This window comes from Rhinolophus sinicus, linkage group LG16, assembly GCF_036562045.2.
Source record: "Rhinolophus sinicus isolate RSC01 linkage group LG16, ASM3656204v1, whole genome shotgun sequence".
Classification (NCBI taxonomy): domain Eukaryota; kingdom Metazoa; phylum Chordata; class Mammalia; order Chiroptera; family Rhinolophidae; genus Rhinolophus; species Rhinolophus sinicus.
The window spans coordinates 28,364,862-28,391,770 of record NC_133765.1 but is presented as its reverse complement, the minus strand read 5'-3'; the positions used below and the strand labels follow the sequence as shown (position 1 = coordinate 28,391,770).

Genomic DNA, 26,909 nt, shown 5'->3' with positions numbered 1-26,909 from the left:
CAGCTCGTTAAATATTCATCCAAACACCGGTTACTGGAGGTGCAGGGGGAGGAGCGGATTTCAGGTGCGAATCTCACTGATCTATTATTCTTTTTGGAGCCGCAGGTGGAACTCTTTCATGCGGCAGCAAATTATACACCCGCACCATTCTTTGAAGGGAACTTGAAGTAATCACGCGCAACTTTTTTCTCCACCCCAACACGTGCCTCTCCTGTGCTACATCGCCTAAAGAAAGGCAAGAGAAGGAGCAGGAGGCAAGCTGGGGGGCAGCCTGCGCCCATTTTCCCCTAGGAATCAGCTGGGGAGAGGGGGTAGATTCTCAGAGCCTGGGGAGGGTGAGAAAGAGGGGAGAAGATCAGGGGGGTTGCAGGGAGAAAGAGAAATCAACACACAGAGAGACTCTACTTTGTGCCTACACCTCACTGACACCATCCCACTTCATCTCTGCAACCACCTTTGAAATGGCAATTATGCTCCGAGAGGTTAAGTGACTTGCTCAAGGTCACACAGCTAGCAGAACGCACCCCGGGGATTTGAATCCAGTTGGTCTGACCTCTAAGCCCTGTGTCCTGCAGCAGCTGCCTCCTGCCTCACACAGACGTGGACATCTGATGGGTCCCTCTATCACCAGTGCTCAGCCCGGGATAGTTTTGCCCTCCAGGGGACATTAGGCGATGTCAGGAGACATCTTTTGTTGTTTACAACTGGGAGGGGAGGGCTAAGAGACCAGGGATGCTGCTGAACACCCTCCAGTACACAGGACAGCCCCCCACCACGAAGAACCACGTGGCCCCAAATGTCAACCGTGTCAAGGTTGGGAGGACAGTATGAGGAAGGCATTCTCAATCACCCCCATATATCCGGGCTTCTGGCTTTCACCCTGGGAATCTAGACATTCCACCCAGTGCTCTTATATTTTGCCAAATGCCCGGGACAAAACTCGTCTGGTAGTGAACAGGTACTGGGGGAATTCTTGCCTGTCTGCGTTGCCCCTGGATACATAAATTCTCATCTAAATTCACGCTCACGCTCACAATTTCACGGTGCCAAGAGCAGCACAACTTTCTCATTAAGGGGCCCAATCTAAGTTTCTCTCCTCTGAGAGCAGGAAGAATTGGTGCTCCCTTGAAATGAAGCGCGGCCGTAATTAATGTTAATGAAACCCTAAGTCGGCCCCCTCGCTAGTGCACAGGGAGCACTGATGCAGGGTCTGTGAGCTACGAACCACCCAATCTTATGCCCACCCCTATGTACATAAAAGGCAACATCCGGGAAGAACTATGGGATCCAAAGAGGGAACTCAGTCCCCCATTTCAACTGCCAGGGAACATGGAAAGGCCACAGCAGCGCTGGACACAGAGCTCAACGAAGGACTTGGGGAAATACAGAGGAGAACATTTATCCCTGAGGCCAACTGCCGGGGCAGCCAAGGGACAGCATCCTCTCACTTATCCCCACAACTGTTGGAAGAAATTAATATTATTGTTGTCCCCATTTTACAGATCAGAGGTCAGCAAAGTATTTTCAGTAAAGAGCCAGATAGTAAATATTTCAGGCTTTGTAGGCTGCAACTATTCACCTCTGCCATTTTAGCACAAAAGCAGCCATAGATGAGACATAAGGAATGCATCCTTCCTTCCTTCATTCCTTCCTTCCTTCCTTCCTTCCGTCCATCCATCCATGACATCAAGGCAAATGAGTCTCCTCCAAGTCACTCTCCAGATAGCTCCAGCTTAAAAGTTCCTGGAACATGCTGCTGTGCTCCTGCCTCAGGGCCTTTGCATGTCTTCTTTCCCCCTAAAACACCCTTCTCCTCCACCAGCCTCAACTCTCTGCATGGCTATTTGTGATCTCAGCTTCAGATGCCCTGAGAGTCTGTCCTGACCACACGATGAGTCTCAAGCTCAGTATCCTGTGTGTTTCTTTATAGAACCTGGGATACTGAAAATGATTTTATTTATTTCATTGTAAATTAATTTTGTCAGCCTCCCCCACCCATTAGAATATGAATTCCATGAAGGTAGGGATCAATTCTTTGTCATTTGCCGTTAAATCCTCAGCATCTGGCACATAACAGATGCTCAATAAACAGTTACTGAGAAAGAATCAAGACAGACAGAGTCCCTTCAACATTGTTTCAGCACTTCCATCTAACTACACCTGAAGTTAGTCATCTCTCTGAACTTCGCAGTCACAAAAGCCAGCAAATACATTTTGTGGGAAAAGCCAGTTTGAGATTTAATCATTTGCCACCAAAAGAATCCTGTCTAATGCAAGGAGAGATCGAGTACAGCGCATTTTAACAGACATTTACTTTTGTGACTTTTAATGCAGTAACTCCATCTGGGTTAAGATTATTGTCTAAAGGTGCTGCTAAGAATCTTTGATAACCAGATTGTGAATTAAATATAAACAGGCTCATCTAAAGTCACTGGGAATGCACAGACATCCATGAGACTGGCACCTTTTCTGGGACCATTTTACTCACACCCGATTGTTCGCTGTCTGTGGAAGGAAAGATACTGCTCAGCAAAACTAAACTTCAGACAAGTCCCTTCCGTTGAAATAATTCAGAATTGGATTAATGGGGCTTTGAAATCATGTGGGCTTCTTGTTTTATTCTTGTTATTTAAAAGATACCTCTTTTCAGAATGCCACCACCTTCAATGTCAGGAAACCTCCACCTCACCCGGAAAGTCTGGCCCCAGATCACCTTGTCAGCCAGCCCACAAGGTGAGTGAGTGAGTGGCTAATGAGCAGATGAGGAAACTGAGTCACAGGTACCCAGCCAGAATTCAGTGTATGAATTACGACAACCAGCTTTGCCGTCCAAGCCAGGCTCCCTGCCATGATGACTAATGAGGTGACAATCGTCAAAGGCCTGGAGGGGGTTAAAACAAAACAGCCACCCAAATACCTGAGACTATTTTTAGCCTCTTCTGTACGGAGCTTGAAGACATATGCCGACAGCAGCCCTGGCAAAGCATGGCATAGTGTCACCATCTCCCGAAAAGAGAAGACTTCCAACCTCCTGACCAAATGCCCTGCAGTGGACCCAGTGGGCTTTCTATTTTGGTGGACTTCAAAGAAAAAATTTATTACATGGGTTTGCAGGGTTTAAATTTAGTATGAAAGTGGTGACCTGTAGAGTAACATCTGGACAGCAGACAGATGTTATCTGGCTCATATGAAGCTTAAACTTGGACTGAGAAATTTCACATTAAAAATTCCATACCTCTGGGCTTCTCTTGATAAATTGCCGTTGCATTCTGCATGGCAATAGTCAGCTGGAGGCGAGGAATGGCTGCCCTCTGTAGATGGGACGTGGGCTGGCCTGTTTGCCCCACTCTCCACCCTGCCCTATTGTGACTCCTTGAGCCTAAAGCAGAATGTCAATAGCCATTCATCATCTTACACCTGGCCCTCTTTGTCCATCGGAGTTTCCTACCTGGCCCTATTAAGTACTGGAGTTTGCAAGTTCTACAAAATACACACAAATTAATTGCACAGTAAATCGTCTAGGTGAAAATCAAACAAGCAAAGAGGTGATATAAGATGATGCATCTAAGGTCCCTTCTAACTTTGGCCTTATATGATTATATGAACAGGCAGGGTCAGAGAACTGAGAAGTGGAAAGAAAAGATGTGTGTACACAATGCAGGTGAAATGTAGAGGTGTTGATTGGTAACTTTAAGTACCATTCAGCTATCAGATCTGCAATGACTGCTGGGGGGGAGGGGACCAATTTAAGCTCTGACAAAGAGTTAAGAGGTTTGTAAATTCAGTCCCACTTCACACTTCGGGGGAAATGACTCCAAAGGAAAGAAATCATCAAAAGCAAGGAGTCAGTTATATATGCAGCAAGATGCTCGCAGCAGTGCCATCTGTAACATCAAAGACACGGAAATAATGGAAAATCTCCAACTAAAAGAGGAATCTAAAGAACTGCGGGCATTAACACAATGCAATAGTATGTGCCGATTAAACATGGAAATTCTAGTCCAAGTAGAGATTTGGGAACATGCTCACAATAAATAAACATATACACGAATGTAGACAAGAAATGGAAGGGTGTCTATGTCCATACCTGTAGGTAAGTCTAGAAGGTTATAGGGTCAGAATGAGACTATTAACAGCGTAAAAAGATATCAAGTAGGATTTTTCTCCGATTATCCCAGCATTCTGGTTAAAGCCCAAAGCTAAACGAAGCACACAACTCCACTTTCTAAAGAGAGCCGCTCATGAGCCAGAGTCAGGACCAGACTCTTTCCCAGAAGGATAACAAAGAGGGGGCAGAGCCAGCCTCACCCCCCAACAATCACTGCCACTTCCTTCCCAGTCTATGGAAGAAGGAGGGTATGAGTTGGGTTTTGGTCTTCGACCTTGTGCGGATAGAGGAGTCACAAAGAGAGTGCGTTCCTGTGTCCCTGCAAGAAAGGAGACTGGCACCTCATTTCCCAGCTAGATGCCTGCTTGTAATATAGATGCTACAGTCATACTCTGCTGCCACCATCCAAGCAGGGAGAAGTTGGGACAGTTCTTGGAAGAGATGAACACGGGTGCCGTAAGACGGAGGACCAGCAATTGTCCAAAAGAACGTTCTGGGACAATGGAAATGTTCTAGATCTGTGCTGTGCAATATGGCAGCCACCAACCGCATATGGTGATTGAGGTTTTGAACTGTGGTGGGTGCAAACCGAGGAACTGAAAGGTTAATTATAGTTCATTTCAGTTAAACTTAATTTAATAATTGCCACCTGTGGCTAGTGACCACCGTACTGGACAGTACAGATCTAGAAATGTCCATAGGTGGGAGATCACTATCATATCTGAACAGCTTGAGGGGATGATGACGTGGGGAGACTGGGAAGGAAATGGGGATATTGCCCATTCGATCCCAGATCGTGACGCTCTCAAAGACAGTGACAAAGGACCCCAGTGTTTCCATGGCTCCAGGGGAAGGAGCATGGAGGTTAGGGGATGGGTGGCATCTATCTATGTCTAGGTGGTCACCAGAGAAGGGACCAAGGGCAATGCCTCTGAAAGGTCAGTAGGGTCCTTGGGGTCCTCTAAGAAGGGTTGTTCTCAGTGCCAGAGGAGGCTGTCAGACGAACCTGAAAACAAGCCAGTGAAAACCAGGCTCACTGTTTACATGGAAACCACTGACAACAGAAGAATCAAACCAAACAAGCCTAGTCTGGTTTTAGTTTTACCAACGAAAAGTGAATGAATCTGGCCAAGTTGTCAGTAAGGATGGGAAAGGAGACGTTCAAAGTATCTCCATCACAGGAAAAACGAACTGTTTCCTTCCTGTTTATACTCCAATGAGGTTAGCTTTGCAACAAACCTGTTACAACAGTTCTCACACATTCTATGCTTCCATAAGTCATTTCAGCCTCACAATAACCCTCTAAGGCACCTCTTAGCACTCCTGTTTTATGGAGGAAGAAACTAAGGCACAGAAAGTTTAAGTGAATCACCCACAATTCCACAGACAAGCAGTAAAGCTGGAATTTGTACCACCTCCTTACTCCAAAATTTTCTTTAATTTTGTTCAGTAATCTTTTGGACAATGAGATTATTTTTAAAAAGAAGCTCAAAAGAAAAAAGAATGCATGGAAAACTGGTGAAATCCACATAAGAGTATTGTTCTGTACCTGTGTCAAGAGTATTGTTCCAAAGTCAATCTCCTGGTTTTGATATAACCTTAGATAACCTGTACCATGGTTACGCAAGATACTATCATAGGGGAGGGGGTTTGGGGGAGGGGTACACACAGATTTCTGCTCTACAACTTGTTGGGAGACCTAAACTATTTTATAATGAAAAGTTATTTTTTTAAAAAAGCTAAGATGATTTTAGCTTTTTAAATTTAAAAAAAAAAATCTTTTTTTTTTTTGAAGTTGTGGAAAATGATGTTTATTATATATTTCTGACACAGAAGTACTAGTATCTGCTTTAGGTAAGGAAATCATTTAAAGATACCAAGAAAATCCTGACTTTTTACCATGTTTCCCCGAAAATAAGACCTAGATAGACAATCGGCTCTAATGCGTCTTTTGGAGCAAAAATTAACATAAGACCCGGTGTAATATAATATAATATAATATAATACCGGGTCTTACATTAATTTTTGCTCCAGAAGATGCATTAGAACTGATTGTCCGGCTAGGTCTTATTTTTGAGAAAACACGGCATTATAGAAGTATTTCAGACTCCAACTGTCTATAAAGCCTGCTCCTACTATTTAATTTTATCTTTAAAATATGTTTGTAGAATTTAATGTATAACTTTTAAACTCCACTTAGAAATGAGCAGCAGCCCTCTAACACCGTGGAATCAGTACAGGCTCTGCTCTTTCATTTGCAAATACAAACACTGAAGGTCTCCTAAATAGTGATGCAATGGGCAATATCATTTTTCCATTTAGTCCTGAAGAGACATGAGACTTTAAGTGGCTTTGCTGCTGGTAGCTACACAGCAAGCATCATCTCTCTGGATCATTAGCAAAAAAAAAAAAAAAAAAATTGTCTCTCCTCCCCCCTTCTATGCAGTTCTGGGCTGCTAGGTGTTCCATGATCCACATCGAGCAGGCAGGGGGTCTGCGGTGCCAGGACATAACCAACGGCATCAACCGAGATGCCCAAGAACGTGCCAAGAATAAATGGGAGAATCACCAGAGATAAGAAACATCGTCGATCCCTTGTAGGGATGGCTGTCTGTGAGAGTTCAGCCCTGGTTTGATGAGTCACAGGTTAGAAAAGAAAAAAACATGACCTTTTCTACTGATTCCAGGAAGACTTGGGGGGGAGGATTTCAAGAAGTCATCAGACTAAGGCCTGGCCAATCTGTTTAGCTGGAATGTTCTTGGGGCAAGTGAGAAAGAACAAAGGTGCATGAGTGAGAACAAGAAAACTGGTTAACTGCTGGGTGCAGTCTGCTGATGTTTTCTACTCCTGGCTAAATCAGTTTTCACACACACACACACACACACACACACACACACACACACATGAAGGCAAAGGAGATACTCTGCAAAGAGACATCAATGAAGAAAAAGAAAAAATCAGCTTTGTTTTTCTCTCCCAAATGCCCTCATCCCAAGCCCAGTAAAAGAGGGGAAGTTGAGAGAGGAAAAAAACAGAAGAGATGGGTAAGGAGAGAGGAGGCCAGGGAGCCTGCTGCAATCAAGACAGTGTGGTACTGGCATAAGAATAGAACAGAATAGAGAGTCCTGAAATAGACCCACATTGACTCGTACATGGCCGAATTATAGTCTACAAAGATGCCACATAATTCAATGGAGAATAGGTGGTCTTTTCGGCAAACGGTGCTGGAACAACCGGATATTCATGTGGAAAATAATGAGCCTTGACCCTTTATACCATATGCAAAAAATCATGTGAGATGGATAATAAACTTATCATAAAAGCTAAAACTGTAAAGCTTCTAGAAGAAAACAAGAGAATATCTTGGCATCTGGGATTCGTAAAGATTTCTTAGGCTATAAAAAGCACCAAGCATAAAAGAAAAAATGTGATAAATTGAACTCCATTAAAACTGAGAACATCAGCTCTTTGAAAGACAACCATAGCAAGTGATAAGGGATGCTACAGATTGAAAGACAATATCCACAATACATAATCTGACACGGTAATAACAAGATAACCAAATTAAAAACTTGGCAAAAGACTTGAACAGATGATTCACATAAAGAAAGAGAGCGAAATGGCCGGTAAGTCCACAAAGAGACATTTAACACCTTTAGTCATCAGGCAAATGCAAAGTAATTAATTAATTAATGCAAATTAAAACACAATAAGATATCACTTCATACCTATTAGACAAAATAAAATTAGAAGCCTGACAATATCAACAGTGACAACAGAGCCTGGTATCTCAACCTCGGCACTACTGATATTTTGAGTTGGATAATTCTTTTCTTGGAGAGTGAAGGGGGAGCTATTTTGTGCATTGTAGGATGTTTATCAGCATCTTTGGTCTGTACCCAGGTGATAAATGCTAGCAGCGCTCTCCCCTAAAAAAAATTATAACAACCAAAAATGTCTCCAGACAACGTCAAATGTCCCCTGGGGGACAAAACTGATCTATGCTGAGAACCACTGATACAGAGCCACTGACTTCTCACACATTGCTGGTGGGGGTGTAAAACGTACAACCCCTATGGAAAACAGTTTGGCATTTTCTTATAAAGTTAAACAAATACGTACACTGTGACCTAGGAATTCTACTGGTAGGTATTTATCCAAGAGAAATGTAAACATTTGTAGACAAAAAAATAAAACTTGTCTGGAATGTCCATAGCAGATTTATTCTCAGTAGCCCCAAATTAGAAACACTCCAAATACCCTTCAATGGGAGTGTAGTGGGCTAAATTGTGTCCTCAGAATATTTTGAGTCTTAACCCCTGGTACCTGTGAATGTGACTTTATTTAGAAATAGGATCTCTGCAGAAGTAATCAAGTTAAGATGAGGTCATCTTGGATTAGAGTGGCCCAACATCTAATGACTGGTGTCCTTATAAGAAGAGAGAACATACAGAAGGAAGAAGGCCGTGTGTAGCGAGAGGCAGAGCCTGGAGTGACGCATCTACAAGCCCAAAAAAAAAAAAAAACACCAATTGCCGTGAGTCCCCAGAAGCTGGAAAAGGCAAGGAAGAATTCTTCTCTAGATCATTCAGAGACAGCAATACCCAATCAACACCTTGATTTTGGACTTCTAGCCTCCAGAACTGTGAGATAATAAAGTTCTGCTGTTTTAAGCCACCAAGTCTGTGGTATTTTGTTACAGCAGCACTCAGAAACTAATACAGTGAGAATGGAATAAACTGTGGTGTAGTCACACAATGAAAATTATAATATACAGCAACAAAGGAATACAAAAGAATGAACTATTGATACACACAACCACACAGATTACTCTCTAAAAACACCACGTTGAGTGAAAGAAGCCAGACACAAAAGAGTACTGAATGTATGATTCCATTTATATGAGGTTCTATGAGAGACTCGAGCCACATGATAAAAATCACAACGGTGGTTGCCTTCAAGGTGGGGAAGATAACTGGAAAGACAGCATGAGGGAACTTTTCCAGAGCGGATGAGAAATGTCCTATATGTTGATTGAGGTGGTGGGTATCTGGGGATATACGTTTCTAAAAACTCAGCGAACATAAAAGCTGTATTTTTATTGTATGTAAATGAATACTCCACCTTCAAAACTGCAAATAATGAGGCTAAAGAGAAGAGAAAGGAAAACTGGGAAGCATGTGACCCTTTCACAATAAGAGGCAGGTAAAAAGAAGAAGAAGATGGTGAAGGCCAGGAATCATATGAGAAAAAGACCAACTTTGAACACACGGGCAACTCTGTCCCCACCTCCAGCAAGTTTTGTCATTTGGTTACACCTGCAATCGCCATGGGTAAGTAAACTCATAAATTCTTCACTGGAGGTCAAGTTTGCAGAGCTGCTCACATTAGCTTGGCCCAGGCAGACATGCCAGCTGCTGTCCATTATAACCTGGAATGGGACATTAACTTCTGAGAGGTCCCTCTGGCTCCCAGCGAGCCCGTAGCTTCCCACACTTCAGGAATAGTCTTGAAAACGGAAATGGACAACTGAGAGAAACTCGGAACACAGTGAGCCCCCCTGAGGTCCCTCAGCGCCATGAAACGCTCGGAGCGTGGAGGGCTCTGCAGCCCTCACCGCCCAGACACCGAGCTCTCATTACATGCAATTCTGGGGACTTGGCCTGAGGGAGCGGCAGACACCTGAGGGCTCAGGAAAGAAGTAGCAGCCTGAGGCCAAAGTCATCTATGTTGCCCCCAAACCATGGCGGGGGCGGGGCAGTCACTGCAAACGTGGGGAGAGGCCAAAATCATTACCTTTGCACTGGACAGTCCAGAGTTCAAGTGCTGGGACTGCTTCTAACCCGAACTGTTTACACCATCATCTCCTCGTCTGGGAAATGGAGAAAATGCTAAAGGGGCTGAGAGAGGCGTGCATGGGAGGGTGTGCAGCTCCACAAATGCTGGCTTCCTTTTGGGAAACGCGGTAAGCAGCACCCTTGACGTTAGGTGCTAAACGCCACATGAATCATATTCCTCACTGACCAAGAAGGTCCCTGCTGGAGACTTCATTTTCTGTCACCTTGGCATTTGACAAACACTTCTGTGCAATGTCGATGAGTTTGGCCTTGTGACAGCCCTTTAAAGAGCACGAGGCTGCTGCTCTGCCTCTCCCTGAAATTCCCACGGACTGAGCAAACGAGCACCCCACTCCTGCAGACCTACTGCAGCAGCTGAGAAGGGGCCCCAGGGAATTCACATGCAGGACTACGCTTGCCCTGGGGGTCGGTAAACGTTGCTTGAATATCATACTGTGTTAGTGACATTCAGAATGTGAATTTCGGGCAAGGACAACTCTAAGAGATTGGTCCAAAAGAACAGTGCAGGATGGTTCTCTAGCACTGGCCGGGTCCTTCCACATCACTCTGCCTAGAAACTCGAGGCAGGTGTCTTCAGCAGGGACAGTGTCGCTCACCTCCATCCCTGCCTTCAAGGAACATAACGACATGGGCCCTCTTTGTGCAACTTCTCTCACATTCACTATGTAATAGGGAGAGAACAAGACTGAAAATTGGGAGGGATGATTGCCAGTGCTGGGGAAATCATTCATCTATCTATCCATCCAGCCATCATTTATTCTTCCAGCAAACATTCACTGAACCTTTGTGTACCCAGTGCTGTGTTAAGCACAGAAGTGACAGAGATGAATAAGACAGAGGCCCTACTCTCAAAGAACTCATGGTCCAGGAGGTCTGAAAAACAATAGGGACTCAAAACCTGTTGGATACACAAGTGACAGGCATGACCGTGGCAACTACAGAGACAGCCTAGAGTATGGATGATGGTGATTCCAGTCTCTGGGTCAGATTTGTATCACATTTGCCACTAATCAGCTAAGAATAGGATTCTGTAAGCATTTTCTAAAAGGGCCAGATAGCAAATACTTTCAACTTTGCAGGGCATACAGCCTCCGTCATAACTACTCAAGTCTACAATAGTAGTATGAAAGCGGCCATAGACAATATGTCAATGAACAACTGTATTCCAATAAAACTTTATTTACAAGAACAAGTGGTGGGCCAGATTTGGCCCTCAAGCGGTAGTTGGTCAATCCCCAGGTAGGAAGATGTGATCTTAGGGGAGTTATATAATAATCTCCTGATATCTCAGTTTCCTTCACTACCACAGAGAGATGGAGATAATAGCTACCTCGTGAAGGGGTAGAAGCTGACACTACACGTAAAACACTTAGCACCCTGCCCATAACATGGTAAGGACCCAATAAGTGTTAGCTGTTTCTATGATTATTATTCCCTGCACGATAATAAAAGTCTGCAGGCAGAGTCGGAAAGGAGTGGAGGTCAGTTTGGTGTGAGGAAAACCACAGCCAATTTTATCTGTGAGAGCCTCTCTAAATAAACCTGTCAGAACAAGGACACAGCCCACCTAACTTCCCCATAAGGCTGAGAGCCCTCTGAAGACTAGAAAATTCTCTGGTCCTCACCAAGACTTTCTACAAAACAAAGCATGTAACAAAATGAATCTGTATGTTCCCTGAGCAAAAAACATGTTTCTTAGATATTCCTCCTCGAAGTCACTGAAAAGAAAATGTTTTCAGTCTCCACGTCTTGGAAAGTGTAACCAAAGCGGGTGCCAACCTCAGGTTCCATGAGGTAATATCCTGCCACACCTCCATCTCCACCCCCAGAAGCATCCGGCCCTGACTCAGGGGTTCGGACCCAGGTTGGTTGGGGACATAGCCGATTCCACTGTACCTCACTCAGCTGACAGTCATGGAAAGGCCATCTCTCTAATTAATGTACAAATGACGATCTTGAAACATAACCAGGGCTGGAAGGAAGGGGTCGGTGACTGCTTCCTGAAAATCATGAAGCACCACTCTAGAAAATTAACCTCGCCTACTCCCCTCGCAGCTTCTGGGACCCTGGTCTTGGTGGAACGGGGCCCCAGCTGGAGGCCTAGAGAGTTGTTAATATTTTTATTCTTCCTCTATTAATTCAAGTTAATAATACCTCCAGCCTGAGGGGAGCAGGAGGAGGGGGTGGAGAGCTCATTGCTAGAGACCAGACAGCCGCTGGCCACGTTCATTTTTAATTCCAGAGTCCCAACAGGGTCCAGCGGGAGCTATGAGGTCAGGAGGCCATCGGAGGTGATGCACGCGGGGAACTGAGCAGCACTAGAAGGTGCTGTCAGCCACCATGAGCAGATGGCATGACCTCCCATTGACTTCTATTCGGCTGTGTCACCAGAGCCACACTCTCCTGTGTCCTGGAAGGCACACGGAATACTTAGAAGAATTAATTAATGGAAAACAGGACTAAAAGGGCTCAGAGCAACTGGACTGAGGTCTGGAGGCCAAAATGTGCCTCAGGGAAAATGACTCATGACAACTCATGCCCCTCCACGCTGAGAGCCCTTCCACAGGCTCCCTACTGACTACGTTCAGGATCGACTCCAAATTGCTCAACAGCTCCACTTACTCCTCCCTTCTCACCCACCCCATACCACACACAGGCTAACGTCCAGCCCCGCAGCTATTTTTAGTTCCCCAACCTGTTATTCTCCTGCCTGTACACTATTCCCTCTCTCTTCACCTAACTAACTCCCACTCACTCTTCAGGTCTCATCTTAGGCGAACTACAGCCTGAAGGCCAAATCCGGCCCACCACTTGTTTTTGTAAATAAAGATTTATTGAAACACCATCATGGACATTCATTTGCATATCATCTATGGCTGCTTTCACTTATAAACGCAGCATTGGGTGGATGCAAGAGAGACCATAGGGCAGCAGAGCCTGATGTATTTGTTACCTGGCCTCTTACAGGAAAAGTGTTCCAACTCCTGTCTTAGAAGATGGTTTCTCTAGGAAGCTGTCCCTGGCTCCCTCGAGTGTTTCAGGTGACCCTCTATGCCACAGCTTTCTGCCACTGAGCTATAAATTAATATTTTCAGTCTGTCTCCCCTAAACCCTGAGCTCCTTGAAAGGAAGACCATTTTTTTTGTGTGTGTGCAATTCTGCATCCCAGGGCTCTCACACAGACCCTGCGTATTACGAGCACCAAATAATACGTTTACAGAATGAAAGAATGAACAAATGAGTGAGTGTTTTGATGCTGTGCTGGAGAGCCCGATAATACCACTGAACAGAGTACAACTCCTCATTCAGGCTGTTGACCACTCGGCCAGGAGTCTGTCTGTACAGTGGCACTATTTCTCTGGGATGAACAGAGAGAAGAGGGCCGGCCCAAGCATTAGCCTGTCCAATGAACTAGGTGGCCCCAACATATGTCCTGGGGAACTGCTCCCAGACCAAACACAGGGGAGAAGAGACGCAAGTTTCACCAACAGTTGGGTCCAGACTATTCCAAGGTGAAACCAGTATTCTAAACCCTATTGTTTCTTCCAAGGTAGCTCCCCCACCCCCCCATGGACCACTTTATCCTGCTCAGCACACGTTGCTGTCTTAGTCTGCTGAAGTATCATTCTTTTCAACTATAAGATCAATTGTAAGCTTCTGGAAAGCTGGGGCATTTGCTCACCAGAGATTCCCTATAGCACTTGGCACCATATAGGCAAAAAATGTATGATGAATGAATGACTGCATGAATGAATGGAACTCAACCATCAAATCCTTCCATCAAGCATACAATGGTACAGGTGGGACCAGATTTCACTCTGGGTGGGCCCAGGACTGGCCCGTGACCCAGTAGGAAACCTAGAAGTGCCCTGTTTAAGGATGGTCATTACTGTTTCATGACGACCTGACGACTGGCACGCTAAGGCCACACAGTTGGCTTTAAGTAGCTTCTTCATCATGACCTCCAGTTTCTGGAAGCATTTCTGGGGTCTTGGCTGTGCCCAGCCTTGTTCCTAACCTCTGTGTTGGCTTTCAAAGGCGTCACTGATTGCCCACTTTCATGCGACTGCTCCACTTCATGCTGATGTCACGCCCTCATCCTGGTCCCCATTATCTTAAATCAAACTGCTGGGCGGCTGCCCTCTGTCACTCAGGCTGCCATCCCGGAGCCAGTGCACCGTGGAGAAGTTGGCCTTGGAAGGAATGTTTATATCTCCCCATCTATCACACTAAAAGGTTCCTTTCAAATTCTATCCAATAAGTCAAAAAATCAAGACAGAGAACAGGGCCTTCTCTTTATCTTTTCCAGAAATGGCTGGCTACCCTCTGGAGTGAACAGATTTCAGGCATTTAATTTGGCAACCGAGTGACATGCCCTCCCAGAAGGCTGGCGCCTGCCAGTGGCAGAGCAACGAGAGGGGAAAAGAAGCTACAACTCACAACAAGATTACCACAAAGAGAGATAAAGAGGAACCATAAATTCTCCTCAAAGAATGCAGTCCCTCAGGAAACCCTGCCGTGTCCTGAACACCAGACGAGCTTTTATTCACAGGCACCTCAATCCTGAGTCTAATTCTAATGCTCTTCCTTTTATTATGGTAATAACAATAACTATAATTATGTATTTGAGATACCAGTGCCCCGAAAAATGTATCATTCCACTTGGAGCTAAGCCGCTCTTGGTTGGTATAAACAACAGGCCTGTCAGATGACACTTCTGGATGATTTGGGGAAAATGCAGCTAGAAAATCATCAGAACACCGTAAAACCATAGGATGCCCTATAACAGTAGCTAAGAAATATGTTTAACAGCTTAAGGATGACACGCTCTCCCCCCCAGCTTTGTCTGACCTACCTTTGTTTCATATTCTAAGTCACAGCCCCACCAACAGAAGAATCATTGGCTCTAATCAATGGAATGAAGGGCTTTGAAAAGGGATGGAAATCAAATTAACCGAACATTCCAGTTTTGACTGACAGATAATGACTGTCCCAGAGTGTCGTGTTGGGAAGGATTCTGAGGTCATACCTGAGTCCATGAAAACTGCCTGCCTGTGGAAGTGAAGGAGGAATGGACAGCCTTGTACTATGTACCACACATAGCTGAATCGGGTCAAAAAGAGATTTCTCCTCATCATCTGTGCCCAGCCAATTCAAACAGACCCCTCAAGGTCCCATGAAAATGTCACCCAAAGTCACTTATTCACTTCTGCTTTCCTTGACACCGTTCCCTTCTGCTCAGGGAAAATATGCACTCCTTTGTCTGGTCAAAAATGTAAAGTGACCAAAGCTGTAAACTCTCCATCTTTCTCTACTCTAGCACTTTTGACACTGACTAGGGGAATTTGCCTCCACACTCAGGGCTATAACCCAGTGCCAGATCCAGGGAAAGGCCCAGTAAATATTTGTTGAATTTGTGTTCCATTCAGGCCACCTGGCTTCAGAGCCCGTGCCATCCCTCAATGCCACCATGGACTTTGGGTGAGAAGGCACCCCATCTCTGATACTTTGCAAGTCTGGATGAGTTTGGACAAGTCACGTTCTCTCTTAAAGCCAATTTCCTTGCCTGTAAAGTGGCATGTCAGAGGATTAAATACAATCAACCACTTAAAGTACCAGCATACAACAAGTAATATAATACAGTAACAGCTACCATTCATATGATTATAACAATCATTCAATCAATAAACCTTTTCATTTAGTGAAAATATGTTCCACACAGCTATGTATAGAGCATAACACAATTACCTTTATTCCTTAGTCTTAGTTTAGGTTCCCCCAAAATCAGACCCTGAGGGAAGTTTTGGGGTGCAAGTAGTATATTTGGGAGGCGGTCCCAGGAAACACGACAAAGTGGAGAGGGGAGGCAGGGAAGGAAGGAAAGCCCATAATGGATGTGTTGTGGGGCATCTGTACCATCGTGGGCAACTGGGGCTCAGCTCGGAGGGGCTCGAGAAAGTATGTGGAACACATCAGAATGACCCTATTGAGGGCATATTTAGGCACTAATTCTTGTCGCACTGTTGGAAGCTTTCTCCTACAGGCATGAACTCCCTGGTATTTCCAGCCTGCTCTACACTCAGACCAAATATGCTCCACTGGCCAAAAATGGCCCCTAGGAAGAGACACAGGAGGACCCTGGGGTGAACGGGATCTGTCTACCAAAGCTATAGGTGGCATCCAGCGTTGGCCTAGGGAGATAGGCGGGCCCTCGCCAGCCTTCGGCAACACAGTTTCCTCTCTATGGAAGCCACAATTCTACGTGACTTGTTTCTAAGTCACAAGGTTACTTAGCAGCAACTGTGGGACTCACCTTGGCTCCTAGGAAACTCACCACTCCTTCAAAAGAGATAACAAGAGACAGAGGCAGGCACTGGGTGAACAAAGAGATACAACTGAACAAATCTCACCAGAATAATATCTTCAGTTATTCCTTGTAAATAAGAAGTCACCGCCAAGGAAATGCCCTGCTACCTAACTCACAGCACACCTCACCACAATAATTCATAATAAAAGAAGCAGTTTGTTGAGCTAATTTTCCACTAGGGAACTTCAGAGCTGCTATGTCAGTAGGCCTAGGACAACAAATGATTCATCAGAGCTGTTATTGCAAGACTCTGGGGCAGATACAATGAGGTGGTCCCTGTGATAGTTAGAAAGCCAAACTTATTTTACGTGAGCCTAACTCAACTCATCGCAGGACTGAAGGATTCAGCAGCGTGAGGGGAAGGGTGAGGTCTCAATAAGGGGAAGGGCCTATCCTTGCCCCACCCCTAGGAAAGAGGTCCTGGAATCCAGCTAGGATAGGAAACGCAAGGTCAATGCCGAAAGGAGCTGTGAACAGAACGTTCCTATGCAAAGTAATGACAGCATTTCATTTCAAACCTGATACGCATGAATCTTACTTAGAAAGAATTATAAATTATGTTATGTAAAATGTACATTATATATTTATGCATATTATAAAAAAATAACACCTCACTAAATCAAAATAAGAAGACATGCGGTGTGAACTGGCGCAAAGTCCACATTACAAGATTTTTAGAGAGAAAGCTGTGGAAAAGGGTGAACACACCCATTTCACCTTCTGCAAATAGGAACTGGACCTTGGGTTGACTTTCTGGCTCCGATCCTCTGAACTCTGCTAAATGTCAACTGTGTTAGGAGACCACACAGCTTACGGCAGAATTGCCTCTGGAGGGTAGATTGCCTATGGCCGGGGAGTTCTCAGTATGACCTTGAAATACAATCCAACAGCCTTGGGGATCCTTGAACCATGACGGTCATACCTGAACACGTCCCCTGGGGGGACCTGGGCGCTAACACTGATGGAGCTGTGACAAGAGCTACTGTCCCCTAAGCCAGGACAGTTCCCACCTGCTGAATATGGAGCTCATCACCTTGTACCTGAACTGCCACTTGGAGATGGAGGCAAGAAAGAGGAGCCCCTGAAGACCCGCAGAAGAGACGCCTGATCCTGCCTTGTATCCTCCTAGGTCAATCTGACGTCAAGTGTGGCCTGTGTTAATCTCATGTGTCTGAATGCTCAGCTAAACCTAAAAGGACCCCGTCTGAGCACCGCCAAAGCCCTTCTATGGTAATGAACACATTACTACAGACGTCCTAATCACTCCACTCTTGCCCTTACAAACACACGATTGAGTGCGTTGTCATAATTAGCAGATGATCTGTAGATGTGTGTCAGGGAGTTGCAGTTGCTTGCATATAATTAGTTTTCTAAAATAAACAAAGTCTTATTTACATAATGAATCCACTGAGCAAAGGCTGTTCTCCTTCAAGCTACAAACGATACAGATTTCAGATACAGAAATCTGAATTCGTTGGAACTGAGAGAATGTGAGAGGATCGAGTGTGGGTCTCACCCAGCCTGGTTCTCTTTGCTCCCAGGCTAGCGGAGGGTTTTCACACACTCCCTCAGAAGGGCAGAGGTGAAATGTGTTTATACATAAACAATACAGAGGTCTGAAAGCAGAGACACGCACAAAGGAACATTCTAAATGTGCTTTGGGGAAAATAGAAGAGTTTCTAAAAGGGGTAACAGGTGAGAGGTCAGAAATGGAATATTCATATTTAGGCAGGACGAACAAAGGCAAGTCACATTAGTAAATGCATAGAGTGTGGTTCCTACCATATTTCCCCCAAAATAAGACCAGGTCTTATATTAATTTTTGCTCCAAAAGACGCATTAGGGCTTATTTTATATTACGAGCGTCCTGAAAAACCATGGTAGGGCTTCTTTTCTGCTTAGGTCTTATTTCCAGTGAGGTCTTAAACACGGTATTAAGAAGAAAGGGCACTAGATATACAGAAAGTGCTAAAAAAAAATGTATACACATTTTAAGAAAGGAAAAAACTGTATTAAAATTATAATCATATATACCGATAATGAAAGACGAACACAAGTCCCATGTATATATTTTTTGGCACCCCCGTTATTATTTATGTACATACAAACACTATATATGTAGACAGGATTCTGACTGAAGTATTAAGAGCAGTTTTAGTTGTTCTCTATAGCAAAGGGAAAAACTTGGATCTTGCATGGCTTACATTTTCTACTGCTTGTCCTTCCAAAATAAAGATGAAGCTAGGAATTATTTCTGTAATGAAAACAAAATTGTAATTGAAAACTACCTTTAAAAAGTATTTGCCTACAGCATAAGGAATATAGTCACTCACTTTGTGATAATAGCATAGTACAGAGTCAGATGGTTGCTGGACTTATCGTGGCGATCACTTCTTTAAGTAGATAAATGTAGAATAACCACGGTGTACCCCTGAAACTAATAGACTGTATGTTAGCTTTATTTTTAACAAAAATGCTTTTTTAAGTATTTGCAAAAAAGTGTGTGTGGGGGGGATTTACAACAGAATTCCCTTTTAATACCAAGCTTCTCCGACGCATTTAAAATGTGATCAGTTTTCAGAAATCCAGTTTACCCTTTCAGAGGCTCTGACCGGAGAAAGTCATTTGTATCACGGGCAGACAAATGGAGGAATCTACAGACAGACAACTCATTGCACACAGAAGAATTATTACATTTTTCTTTTTCTAACACCGTGGCCGTGGGGTCCTGGGACTATAAAGGTCAAGATGGCCAGAATCCCTGAGATCTCTCTCCCTCTTAATTTTCCAAATGGCTGACTGTACGGAATTGGTGCCAATTTACCCACATAAGTGTGGCCACACAGCCAGAGGGAGAAAACTGACAAGAATGTTTATATCTAACTGTATCTATAGGATTATATCCATAGAGACATGTCCGTGTTTCTCAACCATTTTATTTTTCGTTATGACCCATCAAGGAAACTTTTTAGATGTTTTTTTCCTAATCATCACCCCCCAACTCCCAGTGAAATATTAACACCACAGATATATATGTTTATGTAGATGGCTCTTTGGAAGGTCACAAACTATTGCAATATCAAGAAGTTGTTTGTTTGGTTTTTCTTGTCTCCCTCCCCCAAGACCCAATTTTTGCACCACTGGGGGTGATTTCATCCCTGTTGAGAATACACTGTTGAGAATATAGTGTGTGTGTGTGTAAAACAAAGGACCAGTATATACTTTCCACTTTCTTCATCATATTTCCTGTGTTGTCTCAATTTCCAAAGAAATCAAGTATTACTTTTAACTTTCACCTTGGAAAACAACAATACAGTTCTCTCCCCTTATCCGTGGGGGATACGTTCCAAAGCCCCCAGTGGATGCCTAAAACTGCAAATAGTACTGAACCCTATATACACTGTTTCCCCTATATACATAGCTATGATAAAGGTTAATTTATAAGTTAGGTACAGTTAGAGATTAGCAACAATAAATAATAAAATAGAATTACAACAACAGACTGTAAACAAAAGTTACGTGAGTGTGGTCTGTCTGATAACCTATCTGATAACCGAGACAGCTACTAACTAACAGGTGAGGAACGTACACAGTATGGAAATGCTGGACAAAGGGATGGATGGTTTGCATCCTGGGTGGGACAGAGTGGGATGGAGCAAGATTTCATCACGCTACTCAGAACAGTGCATAATTTACAACACATGAAATGTTTATTTCTGGGATTTTCCATTGAATATTTCGCACCACAGTTGACTGCATGTAACTGAAATCATGGAAAGCAAAACTGTGGGTACGGGGGGACGACTGGAATCTTTTTTCCCTTTACGTGTATGTGTGTGTGTATGCATGTGTTTAGTAAAGACATAGGAGTAAAATTACGTGCTTAAGCTCAAATGTCAGAAAGAAAGAAAGAGAGCAAGAGAGAAAGAAAGGACAGAGGGAGGGAGGAAAGAAGGGAGGAGGAGGTAGGGAAGGAGGGAAGGAAGGAAGGGAGAGAGAGAGGAAGGGAGGGAGGGAAAAGGAAAGCAGGATAAATGTTTTTGACTAAGAACAAGCCCAGCTGTTCTGGTAGATTCCAACACACCTAGACTGCAAGGCTCCCAATGAGGTGAGAAACATGCTATAGCTATTATAATATTTTCTTGTTTTCTTGCCATAGTCTTTCTAAAAATGCCCATGAGATATCATCGAGGACAGGAATGAAACCCAAATAGACCATCTGATAAACACCACCTGAACCATCCTTGTCATTTCACGTTTTCAGTGCTGGTCACAGCCCACGAAAATGATGTCGCCGTTCACTAATGAGTCATGACCATAGATTTTAAAACATCAATATATTCCAACCTCTTTGGTTCACAGAAAAGAGAGCCAAGGCTCAGAGAGGTTAAATCCACGGTCACAAGGCTACTTCCTGGCAGTACCAGGAAGAGCTCAGACCAAGGTAAATGTTGGCCAATGTTACCCATCTACCTATTAGCACGCAAGGTCTTCTCTCCATAAACTCTTCATTAATCTTCCTGCTCAGAATTCATCTCTACCCCGTTCCCCCTGGCCACACAAGTCCAGGCAGGGTATCATTCTCTCTAACTTGGATCTTTTTTAATGCTCAAAGTTCAAGTGTCCTAAAGGTCCCTGATGATCTGGGGGCACGGTCTCAGGCCAAGTGGTCACATGGCATCGTCCACATCACCAAACTGACCACTCTGCAGCTCTCCTCAGCTGGCTTCTTGCAATGAAGCTCCAGCATGAGGTGAACCAGGGAATACCTTCTGTGGGGAACTGTTGAGCTTGCAAAACTGGGCAGAAGAAGCCTGATGAGCAAAGCTGAACTTCGCCTGAATCCTGATATACAATTTCAAAAAACACTGAAGCCTGGCCCAATTCATTTGGAAGACCTTGAGAAAGTGGGCAATTCAGCCCTATCGTGACAAAACCAATCCCATAGGGGTCTCGGGAAAGGCTCATATTGAAAGAGTGGTATTGGCATAAAAACAGAAACGAAGGCCAACGGAACTGAATCAAGGGCCTGTAAATAAACCATAACAATATTTGACAAGGGAGTCATGAATACTCAATAAGAAAAGCATAATCACTTCAATAAATGGTGTTGGGAAAACTAGATAGTTACATGCAAAAGAATGAACTTGGACCCCTACCTTACACCATTCAAAAAAAAAATTACCTCAAAATGGATTAAAGATTTACATGTAAGACCTAAAACTGTAAACTCCTAGAAGAAAAAATAGGGAAAATAGCTCCCTGACATTGGTCTTGGCAACAATTATTTTTGATTTGACCCCCAAAGTACAAGCAACCAAAAGTAAAATTCAGCAAGTGGGACATCAAACTAAAAGGCTTCTGCACAGCAAAGAAAACAACATAAATAAATAAATAGGCAACCTACAGAATGGGAGAAAATATGTATCTGGTAAGGGATGAATATTCAAAATAGATAAGAAACTCCTAAACTCAACAGCACACACACAAAAACACACACAAATAATCTGATTAAAACATGGGCAAAAAGCCTGAATAGGCATTTTTCCAAAGAAGAGATATAAATGGCCACCAAGGACATGAAAAGGTTCTCAACATCACTCTTCATTAGGAAACACTAGTCAAAACCATAGTGAAGCATCACCTCACACGGTCAGAATGGCGAGTATAAAAATAACAAGAGACAACAAATGCTGGCGAGAGGATGTGGAGGAAAGGAAACCCTGTGCACTGTTGGTGGGAATGTAAATTCATGCAGCCACTGTGGAAAACAGTATGGCGGTTCTGTCAAAGCACTAAAAATGGAGCTCCGGTTATTTGATTAACATCAGTTCTCACGAGGCCCAAGACTTGTCTTTTGTATCTTTCCATGATACCCCACCAACTCGTCCAGAGCCTAGAACATACCACATTTCATCACTTCGAAGACGCACATATTTTTACATTTGCGGCAGGATGCATCTCACAATGTCTTAGATTCAGCCACACAGGGCAGGAGAGTTCAGGAAACACTGGCTGAATTGGGGGAGACCCTCACAGGAGGGTGCTACTCTGAACCCCCTGAAGGGCGACGGCTGACACGGGTAATAGGAGAGGTTGGGTGTGTGTCCCAGAGAGTCCTGGGACCCTCACCAGCGCTCATGCAGCACTGTGTCACACAATTAACATGTCACGGGAACGTGGGTTCTCTACTGCTCGAGGCGGGAGGACAGCAGCAAAGGAGGGAGCCTGAGATTGGGGCAGACCCTGAGCACCTCTGTGTCACTGCCCCCACACATTGCCCCCTTTCCTACTCTTTTCTTGGTGTCATTGGTTCAGCATAATGGTCACTTTTGCCCCAAGAATGGAGGCTACACAGCTCCCTGGAGGGAACAGGACTTGCTGCCTGCACAGGGAGGGGGTACAAAAGAGGAACTACCACAAGATGCCCCCAGGCCCACTGACCACTGACTAAGGCCATGGGCACTGCCCACAGCCATCACTGCCCTCCCCTCAATGGCGCTAGGTATTCTACCTACACCTGGAGAATACCTAGCCAATTCTGGATAAATGCCCAAGTCAAAGGTGAGTGCGCACAGATGTGGGGTAGGGGAAATCCCTGAGAGTCTTTGCAATGTCACAAGAAGCCAGAGTGAAGGCCAGGTTCAGCCAGGGCCTCTGCACTTCACGTTCCCTACAAAAGGCTGGGCCAGCCCTGCCTGCCTTTGGTTCATGCCAGAGTGCCCTGTGGGGTCTCTGGCCGGCCTCAGCCCTCGATGGGCCCTCACACACAGGAATTGCAATGTCATGCGCCCCACTGTTCCCCTACATCATAGCTGCAGGACTTCCAGAGCGTGGGTCTGGGCTTTTCACACACAACGAATTTAGACTCGTTACCATATCTCCTAATAAGACTATGCATAATCATTTCATCTTCTGTGCCTTAACTGCAATCTTGTTAAATGTAAATATTTGAAACTTGCTACCCACGTTTGTAACCCTGTTTAGCATGTCTTCCCATCTTTAAAAACACTGAGAACCTCAAAAGAATGCACAGGACCGAGGCCACAGTTAGCCTCTGAGGGGCACTACAGAGACCCGCCCGACTCTCCCCATGTAGCCAGCATTAGCCACAGATACCGTGTCACCCTCTGCTGGCAGCAAGAGCCCCCACACCAGAGCCAGGCACACACTGTACCCGCTTTCATGACTTTCTCCCCTGGGTGCCTACGACCCAACCCTAAACTTGTGTATGCCACACTTTGCTCTGACAGTCCATAACTCCACTCCCTGAGCCACCCCCACCCCAAGCAGACCTGGACATGCCTCTTAGTTATAATCCCTGAGCATGTCGCATGCACAGGGTCAGTCTAGCGCCATCCAGGACGGTAGCCATTGGCCCATGTAGCCATCCCACTTGGAACGCAGTCAGTCCATATGGAGATGAACCGTGGGTGTAAAATACACACTGGATTTTGAAGACTTAGGAGGAAAAAAAGAATGCAAACTATCTCAGTAATACTATTTTACACGAATTCTATGTTGAAGTGATAGTATTTTGATATATTGAGTTAAATGACACATATTATGAAAATTACTGTCACTTGTTCTTTTTGCTCTTTTGCTCTTTTTCTCTTTTGTTCTTTTTGCTCTTTTGCTCTTTTTCTCTATTGTTCTTTTTGCTCTTTTGCTCTTTTTCATGTGGCCACTAGGAAATGCAGGGTTGCCTCTGCAGCTCACATCCTATTTCTAAGAGGAGCACTAGAACAGACCCTGCAGGGGTTGGCACACAACGCTGTCAAGGGCGGGATGGTAAATATTCCTGGCTTTGTGGGTGGCACTCAACCCCCCCCCCATCGCAGCAGGAAAGCAGCCACAGATACAACCCACAGGAATGAACTTGGCTGTGTCGCAATGAATTCAGATTTGGCCCCTAGATGACAGTGTGCCCACCCCTACTGTAGACTGTTATTAGTGCTAAGAAGGGTCCTTTTTGGAAAATTCCATTCTATTCCTTTTCTCACAGGCCCTCAGTCAAAAACAAACAAAAACAACACTTTTCATTCACCTGGAGGAGGGACACACAAGTCGACGGGAGGCTTCCGTGACTTGGGGCCACCAGCCCCTGGCAGCCCCAGGCTCAGCTATCCCAGGGCTCCCAGCAGGCACTTACTTGGGCGTGTGGGCCTCATCTACGCGGTGAGCCAGCTGGAATTCGTGGGACTTGCTCCGATGCAGGGCCGTGAAACCCGGGAGCAAGTGGATCAGCTTTCGGGAGGAAGGTGGCGGGGTCCCCGGGGGCTTCAGCTTGTTTTTCCTCCTCATGGGCGGCGGTGTGCCAGGCGGCGTTGCGGTGGTGACGATATTGGGGGTGCGCGGCGGGGTGCGGACCGCGTGCCGCTGCCGGGGCGATGGGGGCAGGGAACGGTGGCCCGACTCCAGGGGCGGTGGCGGGCACAGGCCCGGGTAGGCGTCCACAGTGAGCCTGTCCACGTGGGTGTACACGGGGGTCCCGGGGGTGGGGCCAGCGTGACAGTGCTGGACACACTTGGACTGGACCCTGGGGCTCTGGGAGAGGTGAGTGCGGATCCACGGGGTTGGCTCCGAGGGGCACACAGGGCTGTTCTCCTTCCCCGTCTCCGTGGCGGGCCACTGGATGGTCCAGTCTTGTTTAGAAAGGTTGCCCCCTAGTTGGAACAAAGGAACAGAGAGACATGGGTCAGGCCCGAGAAAGCCAGGTGAGTTACACCATCTGCACGGACGGATGCACGGTACATCGTACAGACACTCGGCAGGTTAGAACATCGGCCGGCTACACTGTGTGCACATTTACATAAACTCGACCACACCACGTGGCCCCTCCCAAAAGAGAATGAAATGCCTTTGTCGGCCCTCTCATCATAAACCCCCCTTCAACAGCCTTGCCCTCCACTGTCCCAGGTGGAGAAGCCCACATCTGAAATGTCCTGAGAAGCGAAGAGTTACTTCTTGCCTTTTAAGTTTCCAACGGTCTTAGTTCCAACGGTCCCAAGGCGATTTAAAGGATTTTCAAGGATAATCTTTCCCTTCCATAGCAATTGTAATACCTAACCCCCAGGTGAGATGCATGAATTCTGCAGAAGTCAAGTTCACCCCCGGTCCTTCCCTGGCCACCCTTCTGCCACTGCACGCTTCCCGATCTATGCCTCACGTGTTCTCCATGAATTCATCCAACCAGCACTTTCTGAATGTGCCAGGTGCTGTGCTTGGAAAGGGCACAAGAAACCACACCCAGGCCGGGCCCTGGTCCCTAGCCTTCCATTCTGCTGACATGACACACACGAGAACACACTCATGAAAGGATTGTAGCTGATGTCAGCGCTGGGAGGGAAGCCAACAGAATGACATGATCAGAAGCGTCCTGGCAATGGTGAATGGTTAACCAAACCGTGGTGCATACAAGCCATAGAACCACTTGGCCACAAAGAGGAATGAACTATTGAGGGACTCAGCAACGTGGGGACGCTGCAGACTATGCTGAGCGACCAAAGCCAGCCCCCAAAGCTTGACTCCACTGACGTATCATTTTTGAAATGACAATATTTAGAAATGGAGGATAGATTGGTGGGTGTCAGGGGTTAGGCATGATGGACACAGGAAGGACACAGGAAGGACACAGGAAGGACACAGGATGGGTGTGGCTATAAAAGGACAACACAAGAGACACTTTGTAGTGTTGGAACTGTCCAGGGTCTCCCCAGGGGAGGTGGATGCGTGAACCCACCCAGGTGATAAAATTGCACAGAACTAAGTACATACACACACACGAGAACAAATAAAACTAGGGAAATAACAAGATCAGTGGGTTGTATGAATATCAATATTCTAGCTGTGGTATCATACAGTAGTTTTGCAAAAGGTTACCATTGGGAGAAACTGAGCAGACTGTACAAGGGAGCTGTTACGGGCTGAATGTCTGTCTCGCCAAAATTCATACATTGAAATCCTACCCCCCCAATGTGATGGTATGTGGCAGTGGGGCTTTGGAGTTAATTAGATTGAATGTGGTCTCATGATGGGAATAGCACTCTTATAAGGAGATGAGGGGACAAAAGCTCCAACTAAAGGCCACCTGAGGCATGAAGGTGGCTGGTTACAAGCCAGGAAGTGGGTCCTCAACAAGAACCAAATCTGCCGGCACCTTGATCTTGCACGCCCAGCTTCCGGAACTGTGAGAAATAAATGTCTTTTGTGTAAGCCACACCGTCTACGGTATTTGTTACAGCAGCCCAAGCTGACTAGGTACCTCTCTATTATTTCTCATCATTGCATGTGACTCTTCAATTAGGCCAATAAAAATTTCAAATGAAAAACTTAAGAATAACAGAGTGCGGGCGGAGGAGGGCTCACTTTAGGAAGAGTGATCAGCCTCCTCTAAGGGAGTGACATTTAAGCTGATGACAAGAAGGAGACGGTCATGCTACGAGCCAAGGAGAGAGCATGGCAGGGGTGGGGGGCAGGGAAGACGACGAGAAGGGCAAAAGCATAGAGAGGGGAAGGGGCTTGTGTTTTTAAGTCTTGTAACAGTTCATTAGAAAAAAATGGAGACATTAAACA

At 45.3% G+C, this 26,909-nt stretch overlaps 1 protein-coding gene across 5 annotated transcripts in view; it reads right to left on the bottom strand.

Annotated features, from left to right (window-relative positions):
* Positions 1–26,909, bottom strand: part of KSR2 (kinase suppressor of ras 2) — a 343,303-nt gene that overhangs the window by 186,217 nt on the left and 130,177 nt on the right. For all 5 annotated transcript variants that reach the window (XM_019753947.2, XM_074321394.1, XM_074321396.1 and 2 more), the window contains one exon: positions 24,487–25,000. In XM_019753947.2, the coding sequence (XP_019609506.2) occupies positions 24,487–25,000 (514 nt within the window). The remainder of the gene's footprint in view (positions 1–24,486; positions 25,001–26,909) is intronic.